At 35.9% G+C, this 10,870-nt stretch overlaps 1 protein-coding gene across 1 annotated transcript; it reads left to right on the forward strand.

Moving 5' to 3' along the window:
• Positions 1-6,934: 6,934 nt before the first annotated feature.
• On the forward strand, positions 6,935-10,571 carry LOC113355506. The gene is made up of 2 exons (XM_026598378.1): positions 6,935-7,904; positions 9,871-10,571. Exons 1-2 carry the CDS (start codon positions 7,371-7,373, stop codon positions 10,510-10,512), a joined length of 1,176 nt encoding a protein of 391 aa, XP_026454163.1. The 5' UTR covers positions 6,935-7,370; the 3' UTR covers positions 10,513-10,571.
• Positions 10,572-10,870: the final 299 nt, after the last annotated feature.

A 10,870-nucleotide genomic window follows, 5' to 3' on the forward strand; every position in this document is an offset into this window, starting at 1 on the left:
ACTGACACTTGGATATTGGTTTTTTATACCGTCCGAGTTATTTCTTATATTCAATCGGTCTCGCAAATTACTATTTATTTGATTGCAAATTGAATTGAGAAATTGAGATATAACTCTTTTATAGACGTTTCTTAAGATTGAGTCTGATTGTCTAGTTGATTCTCTTGAAAATATATTGGAGTTAGTCCATACATATTTTTAAGCAAAATATTGGGTGTGGTTGTTAGACCCCCTCTTTTTCATAAACACTAGTGGAGGGATAGGTGATTCTATCAGGTGTGCACGAGGACAAACTCCACAAGGAATTGGAGGCAAAGCCATCTTACTTCCATCACAAATAGAAGAAAACAAGACTAGTGCAAGGTATATTTCGAAGAAATATAACACTTGAGCATATATAATAGGCACTATATTGTCATGCAATTATCAATCTCGCAACTTTATTAGCATTATTTGCACCTAAACATTTTTCAGTTATTTTCCTATGGAAGAGAAATCTTTCTTGCTTCTGAATTGGTATGGATCCCCGAATTACGATGTCTAGTGAAGAGTGTAGGATTTTTAACGTGAACATTCGTATAAATACAACTTCCGCCATAGATTTCACAATATTTAAAGATATTATTTGAACTTAATTTTTTTTTCCAGTTTCTTTTCTATGAAAGAGGAGTCTTTCTTGCTTCTGAATTGGTATTGAACACCAAATTACAATGTCTAGTGAAGTGTCTAGGATTTTTGCAGTGAACATATGTATAAATACAACTTTCTCCGGAGATTCCACAACATTAAAGATATTATTTGGGATCAAATATGTTTTTCAGTTAAATTTTTAATGAAAGAGGAGTCTTTATAGCTTCAGAATTGGTATGAAACGCCAAATTACGATCTCTAGTGAGATGAACTATTTTTCTAGGAATATGGAGTCTTTCTAGCTTCTAGATTGGCATCAGACATCAAGTAGTAGATCACTCAAGGTGTAACCCGATCAAATATTTTAGTCGTCTTGGATCCCTCTCACGACTACGACTACTCTACAGACAAGTTTTTGGACTAAATGTTTTTGTAAATTCTTACCAAATAGTCGTCAAGGTCGACCAACCGTGACGAATTTTTCATGTATCGCAGAATGTCTTCTTTCCTCGTCTATTTAATTCATAACTTCTCCGTCCGAACTCAAAATGACCTTATTCTTTTTCCGTTAGCTTCCTAATTTAATTCACACCAAGATAGAAGGAAAAATTTATATATTTGAATATGTTTCACTTGGAATTTGATTCTTCAAATCTTGTACTAGCTCATTCCTTTGCGCATTCTAGTACTCTTAAACTCCTTTTGATGATTCAACCTAATCAACATAAATAGAAGAAAACAAGAATAATGCAAGGTATATTTTGGAAAAATATAGCACTTAGGCATACCGAATTGACACTAAAGATACATAAGTCATGCTCTTAGCAATTTCGAAACTTTATTAGCATCATTTGCAACCTAAACATTTTTTAGTTATTTTTTTATGGAAGAGGAGTCTTTCTTGCTTCTGAGTTGGTATTGATCACCAAATTATTATGTCTAGTGAAGTGCCTAGGATTTTTGCAGTGAGCATACGTATAAATAAAACTTCCGTAGGAAATTCCACAACATGAAAGATATTATTTTAGATCAAACGTTTTTTTTCCAGTTAATTGTTATAAAAGAGGAGTCTCTATAACTTAAGAATTGTATGAGACGCCAAATTACGATCTCTAGTGAGATAAACTATTTTTCCAGGAATATGGAGTCTTTCTAGCTTCTAGATTGGCATCAACCATCAAGCAGTAGATCACTCGAGGTGTAACCCGATCAAATACTTTATTCATCTCGAATCCTTCCCACGACTTCGACTACTCGACAAATAAATTTTTAGACAATTTTTTTTGTAAATTCTTACCAAATAGTCGTCAAGGTCGGTTGGTCAAATTTTCCTGTACCGCAGAATGTCTTCTTTCCTCATCTATTTTGTTCATAACTTGTCCGTCCGAACTCAAAATGGCCTCGTTCTTTTTCCACAGGCTTCCTATTTTAATTATCAATAAGATCAAAGGCAAAATTTACACATTTGAATATGTTTCACTTGGAATTTTATTATTCTAAAATTATACTAGCTCAGTCCTTTGATCATGCTAGTAGTCTTTAACTGAAGATAAACTTGTCAGCAGATTCAAACTTGAATTTGTTTCGCGCTGTGCGATGTGCGGAAGTGAAGAAGAATCTTATATTCATAGCACCCTAAGTTGCTGATGTTATCCAAACTTTTTCTAATATGTTATTGAACTTTTCATATTTGCTAATTCAAGCACCTGAGAGAAAAATAAAGGGTTGATGAAAGAAGTACCTCCAAATCGTTTGGCTGAAATTGCAATACCAAAGGATGTTCTCCAGATAGAATCTTGTTCTTGTTTGAAAATCTAACATCTTGATGCTAAGTTGATTCCCTTTTTTTATTTTCTTCTGTAGCACAACAATTTCTCACTATTTTCCATATATTACTTGATACAGAAGGATGAATGCTACTCTTACAAATTAAGTTGCAAATATTCAACTTAAGGAATTTATCTATAGCTGAAGATACTGGAAATTTTCCTGACATAGAAGCACACCAAATCAAAGTATCTTCATGTCCAAAAAGTATAGGCAATTCTGAAAAATTTATGAACCTTAACAAATAAATTGGAATATGCCGATGCCCATCTATAATAAGATTACTACTCACTTTCAAATGCGTATTATGCCCTATAAAGTCATCCACTCCTAGTCTATCAATAATGGTAGCATCACAAGACCAGTAGTAATTCTGTAATGATATTTTCTGGCCATTTCCTGCAATCCGTATAAGTTTTCCTCCAAAACATGAATCCCCCACTTCAAAAATTTTATATGGTGCTTTTGGGCCTAATATTAATGAAAGATCAAAGTTATAAATACATTTAATCACCGGCCAACAACTGTAACTAAGATCTAAACATCCATTCGGGTCGAAAACGTCAATTGATATCGCAAGTGTAACATTCCTTGGTTCCTTGGCAAACTCCGGCGAAAAACTATTTGCACATCAGCAAGCGGAAGAATCAACGGGATTATGCATGATGTTTATATTTGTCTTTGCTCTCGAATGCCAAGTCATTGCCTTGAGATCCATGGTTCACTATAAAACCTTTTCAGCATGTAATCAAAGAAAAATGTTTTACCATCTTATGAGCAACAATAGTAAGCTTCCTGTCATCATTAAAAACCTTCTTACACCTATGTTCTCGACAAACATGACACTCACCAACGATGCACGATTCTTCCAATATAAAACACAGTCATTTACACATGCATCATAATTTGTATAATCTATCTCTAGTTCTTGGATCATCTTTTTTACTTCTGCGCACTTAGATGGCAATGTGTTTTCTTTGGAGACCAACTCCTTTATCAATTATAAGAGTGTAGTGACACCATTATCTGAAAACCCATACTGGGTCTTTATGTTATTCAATTTTATAACAACATACAATGTCGTTTTTCCTTTATAACATGAAGGGTATAACGATTCCCTTGCACGCTCATAGAAAAAATTCTTTTTCTTGCTTTTGCTGGTTCCAGTATCATTGTGATTCCCACTATCTATCCAAACATTGTCATCTACCCATATAGCAGGATCGACATCCTCATCAAGAATTCTTAAATTGTCACCCATACTTGTAGCATGATCAACAACAACATCTCCTACATTAACATTTTCTATATTCTCAACTACACGGTTAGATACATTGTCATTGCTAGTGTAATCCTCATGTGCCCGTGATTCTACTTTTGAGTTTCGCCCATGAAAACGCCATGTTGTATACATCGAGTGAATACCATATGTGAGCAAATTAAGTGAAATTTCACCAAGTGGCTCATATCCTTTACCGTTCTTACATCTAACACAAAGGAATGAGTATAAGGTACCACCATTTTTAATAGCGAACTCTGTAAATGACCTAACACCTTCTATGTATTTTGCAGACTTATTGGGACATTTCGTCCATCCCTTATCAACCATATGTGATATATTCTAATGATAATATCTATATTAAAATTCATAGTATACATACACTACATCAGTATTAAATCAATAATGTCGATCAATAAAATGATATCTACTTCAATTTGAATCCGTAGCTATGAATTTGATATGTACACAACATCAGATTAATAGAAAATTACCAACATTTAAAACTCTACTAAATTTATTCCATGAAGTTGATATATTTCAATTCTAACTTGTAGCTATGAATTGAGTTAAGAAAAATCACAAGAAACTGCTAACCAATTCTAGTTTTAACATAACTAGTCCAAGCAAATTACATTAGACAAAGTAAATTGAAAAAACCCTTATTGCACACAGTTTGAGTTCGAGTATGAGTTTATTCTTAAAAAATACGGAGATGAAGAGAACTGAAGTTTATCATGATTTCTTAGTTCCATAGTCGCAGAGAACCATTCAAAATAAAATAAAATAAAATAAAAATCCAAATCTCACCGACAACCAAACTGATCTAAAATTGAACCCAAAACATAAAACTAAAACAAGAAGATGACCTTACCTGGTTTATTACGATCAATAGCAGTTGCAGTAATATAACTGACAATTGACCTAAAATCTCTGATCGATGATTCCAACTGCAGTATTAATTTCAAGCGAAATCCATTAACAAACTTAAATCCAAAACCTAAATACACAAAGAAATAACATGGTCAAATGATTTCTACGATCCATTTTACCTGGTTGGATTTTAGTAGAAGAATGAAGAGTTCTTCAGAACAGGTCCAGATTAAGAGAGGGAAGCATAAACTTGTCTTTGAGAAAGAGATAAGAGTAACAGAGGAAGAAAGGATAAATCTTGTTGTTTTGAAGGGTGGAAAACAATTTATCCCTTATTGACCACTCTTTGACTTGGGAGTAAAAATAATCATCGTGTTACCAACTATACGAATACATCGCACGTAGAGCTGGCAAACAAGCCGAAACCCGCGGGTTAACCCGTGCCCGGCCCGTGAAAACCCGAACCCGGCTTGGCTGGTTTTAAAACAAGCCGGGTTCGGGTTGGAGAAATCCCGGCTTGTGTAAATACGGGTAAACCCGTCCCGGCCCGTAAACCCGCGGGTTTAACCCGTTAACTTGTCTGCCCCATATCCATATTCCATATCTCCCAAAAACTGATCGAGACTCGAGAGTAATTCATTCTTATTCTCTCTTCTTCTTTGTCCTTCTTTTTCTTCTGGTCTCAAGTTCTTCTGTTGCTCCTTGAGCTGAGATTCATGCATGATAATTATGAAGACATTAGTGAACCATATGAATCAAGGATGGCGTTGATTGGGTTTGGGTTGATTGAAGATAATAAATCAGAAAAATCGAGGTTAGGGTTTTCTCTGTGGGTCGACGATTATAATTTATAAGGTTGACATCAAGAGAATAATATTAGATCAAGTAAGGGTTGATAATGATGCCGTGGATGTGAGTTGCTCGATCCATATTCCAGACTCAAAGAAGAAGGTAATTCAGAACTCAGGTATTAGAATTAGGGTTTGTGGGTTTTGTTTTGAAATTTATGAGAGATTGGAGATGAGATCAGGTAATTAGTGATGAAATTTAATCAAATGTGGGGTAGAGATGCTGTATGAAGTTTAAATTCGATTTTACGAGAAATTAGTTTTCCGTTCTGTTCTTCCCCAAAAGAGGATTTAGGGTTTTCCGTAGAAATTGAATTGTCTACGATAATTAAAGATGGGTGTTGAGCCAATCGAACGGATAAAGTTGAAATTATTGTTGCAGTTAAGTTTCTGGTGATGATGGAAGTAGTGAAGGAGATCAATAATTGGAATTTCAGGGGAGTGATTATGAATCTGTTGGAATCGAGGGTTTGAATAAGAAATTGGGTTTGCAAAGAGGACGATGTAAATTGGTGTAGTTGTGGTGTTGTTAATGTTTGAGAAGAAGATGGTGGTGCAGTTTTGGATCTGTGGGGTTTTCTGCTGTAGGAAGACATGAAAGATGTATACAGGGTTTTATTCAGATCTAAAATTGGGCGAAGATTGATGCGAATTTATATGGGGTTTGAGCATAATCGAGAAGAGAAATGAAGAACAGAGAAGAGAGTTGTTGTCGCTGCTCAACAAATGAAGATTAAGGAATTGAAGTTAGGGTTTCAGTGAAGAACAGTTTCAGGAATTATTTGAAGTTTGAACGAGTTGGTGGTACCGGACTAGAGCAGGTGTTAAATGGTTGCAGCTGGAGTAGTGGTGTGTTGTGACCATGAGGAAAGAATTTGAGAGTATGTAGCTGAAACGGGCGGGCTAACCCGTTACGGGTACGGGTTGAAGAAATGACAACCCGTGAAGAATTTCAACCCGCGGGTTTCAACCCGTACTAACCCGAACCCGTGGAACCCGCAACGGGCAAGCCCCGACCCGCCCGTTTGCCAGCTCTAATCGCACGCATGAAATCCCCACCGATGTTCGCAATAGAAATAGCGCGGATGTAAAATTAGCAACTGGGAGTTCCCACCCCCACACATCAAGCTTTAATCTCTAACACAACACGACACACAAAATACTCGGCATATTTCTTCATGTATTGCCTTGCGCTGTGTCGAGCCACTCTGAACCTCCAAAATGCTTGTCGTATAACTTGTAATACCAGAATCGGGTATTCAGATTTTTTCTTTTTAATCTCCTCGGTATGATAAAATCTGTATCTACTTGTAAATGACCATTATGTCCCATTGCCCCTCATCAGATCACACAATGGAACAACCCAATAGGTTCCTTGGCCCTATCAGATCGCACCGGTACTAAAGTTGATCGGAAGACCACATGCCGGATGGTCAAAGGGTCATTATTCTTTTTATTGGCTTCCAAACAACACAACTCTTTTCCTCACTGTTTACTCTCTTCCTGTCTCTCTCTCTACTGTGATCAGACAGATTGAATAAGTCAATGCAAACCCTCGTAATTTCCATCAAATTCTGGCAATTTTACAACTAACCAAAGTACACTAATCTCTTTAACATCAGAGATAGATACCTTCCAAACAGACAGAATTGGTACGTAATCTATTTTTTTTCTTCTTTGAATCAAATCTGTTTTTGTTTTGTAATTGCCATCAATCATGAATTATCCAACTAGGAGGAATTTGTAAACTTTGTTTGATCCTTTTAATTCTGAAGGGATTTTATTGGATCAAAATAAATAGGTTTGACCCTAAAGGATCTGGTATTGGTTTTTTGATCTTTAGTTTAATTCCACTCATGATAATTGAGAAGGTATAAATTTGGGAAAATTTTGGGGGATTTGTATGAGATGAGATGAATCCGATAATACGGAGTAGACCAGACGAAGAAGAGGTTGAAAGAATGGCAAATTCTATAGTGATAGATACTTCATTTAGACTTGTGAAAGTTGTTTCATATCTGGTTATATTTGTGGCTGGAGCTATTCTAGGTTTAACAGCAAGTTCACATGTTAATCGATACATTACGGCTCAAACTGATTTGTTTTATGCCAGAGGATCAGCACCAGCGATTAGTCCTAAAGATAATTGTTTAAATTGTTCGATAGTTAGAGTTTTGAAACCAGATACTTTAACTCATACAATGACTGATGAAGAATTATTTTGGAGAGCTTCAATGGTTCCGCAGAAAGGAGGTTATCCTTATAAAAGAACGCCTAAAGTGGCTTTTATGTTTTTAACTCGCGGACCTTTGCCACTTTCACCGCTGTGGGAAAGATTTTTTCAAGGCCATGAAGAGTTGTTTTCGATTTATATTCATACAGTCCCGGGTTACAAGCTTAATGTATCTGAGACATCTGTTTTCTATGGGCGCCAAATTCCTAGTAAGGTATGGGTTCTTTCCTTGTTCTTCGATTCCTTTTTCTCTTGATTTAATGATAACTTAGCATGCTTTGAATCTGGTTAGTATTCAACAGTGTAGTTTACAATAGGGAGACACTTTAAATACCAGAAACTTACATTGTTGGCTTCGGTTCATATCTTGGTCAATTTGGCTACTCGAAACCATTCAACTCTGGTGGTATCACTCCGAATGAGCATATAGAAAAAAGATATCGATATCTTCCGATATTTGTAGGATAGATAAGGAGAAAGTGGCTAAAGTACTCTTGCGTAGTTTGACAGTAATTGCATTAACCATAAATGTTAAGTAATAGGTAATTATATCCATCTACAGAAGAATCTTTTCGCAAGAAAATTCTAATTTGAACTTATCAGAATGAGGAAAAGAAATAAGGAAACTTTGTCTTAATAACTTTAGACTTACTTCATCTTCTGATTTTTAAGGATCAAAAGATTTGATTGCTTCATCAATTGTGATATGATACATCTGGTTCTTGTAACCTGTGTATTCATTGTCGAATGAGGAAATGAAACTTGCAAAAGGGCCGGTCTGGTTATGTGATTTTCTTTTATAGAGGCAAATACGATAAAGGGTGCTATCTGACGAAATGTTAAAACAACTTGAGAACTAGCAAAGAAGTATTTTTTTCCTGAAACTAAGGAGTTTTAAATTCCTTATCGTAGAAATATGTGGATTTCTGTCAGAGCTTTGAAGAAGTTTCGATTAGTCATGGAATAGTCCTTGTATTATCTGGTAAAAAGAAATTTTATCAACTGATGATTGTCGAGGAAAAGCTAATCCTAGCATTGAAACTACAATCATTTTCCTTGATATTAAGCATTCATTCTATTTACTACTTCTCTACTCTAGTTACTCTTATAGTACCTTTTTTCTCCAATTGCACACTGAGGTTGTGCTTTCCCCTCCGAAAATGTGTGAAATCATGTATACGTGTCAGATCTTAAGACTCTTCACTCATACTGGTTTTCTGCAGCAGTTCTGATTATCATTATACCGAAATTTCACCTCTTATGTCTGTTGCACTTTTGCTTGTTCTGTTAGGTTTACTTCATCTTCTGATTTTTAAGGATCAAAAGATTTGATCACTTGATCAATTGCGATATGATCCTATGTATTCTTTGTCGAATGAGGAAATAAAACTTTCAAAAGAGCTGTACTTGTTATATGATTTTCTTTTATAGAGGCAAACATGGTGAAAGGTGCCATCTGACAAAATGTTAAAAAAGTTTAGAACTAGCAAGAAAGTATTCTTGTTTTTCCTGTAATGAAAGAGTTTTAAACTCCTTATCCTAGAAATATGTGGATTTTTTGTCAGAGCTTTGAAGATGTTTCAATTAGTCGTGGAAGTCCTTGTATTTTTAGGTAGAAAGAAATTTTATCAACTGATGATTGTGGAGGAAAAGCTAGTCCGAGCATAGAAACTACAATCATATTCCTTGATATTTAGTGGATAGTAACTCGGTCAACTCTGGCTACTTGAAACCATTGAACTCCGGAAATGTCACTCTGAGTGTGCATATAAACTGCAATCATATTACTTACTACTTCTCTACATTAGTTTTTGCTTTCATTGCTCTTATGGTACCTTATTTCTCCAATCACACTCTGAGGTTGTGCTTTCCACTCTGAATAAATCATGTGCACGTTTCAGGTCTTTAGACTCTTTACTGATACTGTTTTTCTACAGTAGTTAATTGTCACCTCTTATGTTCGTTGCCCTTTCGTTTGTGTTGTCATTATACCATCTTCTATCCAAGTTAACAGGCCCCATTAAAGCATTTCATGGCTAACTAATAACTATTCTATTACATGAAATCAAGCACCATTAAGTAATTAAACAGTTGGTTTCGATTTATAAACTATTTCAGGATTGAAGACTTCAACGATAATTTGAGTGTGGCGCTAACAACCTGTTTTCCCTTCTTTTCAGGATGTTCAATGGGGAGGAATTACACTAGCAGACGCAGAGAGACGTCTTTTAGCCAATGCTTTGCTTGATTTTGCAAATGAGCGGTTTGTTCTTCTTTCAGAGAGTTGCATTCCGGTGTACGACTTCGGTACTGTATACAAATACCTCGTTGATTCTGCCCACAGCTTTGTTGATTCCTATGATGATCCAAGCCGTTATGGGCGTGGGCGCTATCACAGAAACATGTATCCCGATATCAAACTCCACCAATGGCGGAAAGGATCCCAGTGGTTTGAAATGAACAGGTTCCTGGCTGTGTATATAATCTCTGATACAAAATACTACACCATCTTTAGTAAGCACTGCCATCCGTCTTGCTATCCTGATGAACATTACGTGCCTACTTACCTGAATATGTTTTTTCAAACTGCAAACTCAAACCGAAGCGTGACTTGGGTAGATTGGTCAAGAGGAGGCCCGCATCCAGCAACTTATGGTGGGTCTGATATTACAGAAGGATTCATACAGTCTGTAAGGAATAATGGTACCATTTGTTTGTATAATTCAGAGAAGACATCCCTTTGTTACCTGTTTGCGAGAAAGTTTGCGCCAAGTGCATTGGAGCCACTACTGAATCTTACTTCAACAGTAATGAGATTTTGAAAATTCCTTCTATCTTTTTTCCATAGAAGATTTTAATGCTTTTCGTCTTTTGTTCTGTTCGTCTGATATGCACCTGCTTTTCTCCTTTTGCTTTAGTAGAGGTTGTCTAGCAATCTTAGACTAGAGTCTTCTCCTTTTTTTTTTCCCCTCTTAAAATTAGATTCAATGTCAGTCACCATGCACTCCTGCAGAGTTCTTATAGGACAGAAAACACCCACAAACAATTGCCTTGAACAGGTATCCAAAATGATTTCCCTGGCTAATTGGTTGGGAAAAGCAGTATATCACTCAAAATGGTCAAAGTCAAGGACATAACCATTGATGGCAAATTGAAACCGTTTGAGCCTTTGAGGACCCT

Source organism: Papaver somniferum, chromosome 3 (genome assembly GCF_003573695.1).
Source record: "Papaver somniferum cultivar HN1 chromosome 3, ASM357369v1, whole genome shotgun sequence".
Lineage (NCBI taxonomy): Eukaryota > Viridiplantae > Streptophyta > Magnoliopsida > Ranunculales > Papaveraceae > Papaver > Papaver somniferum.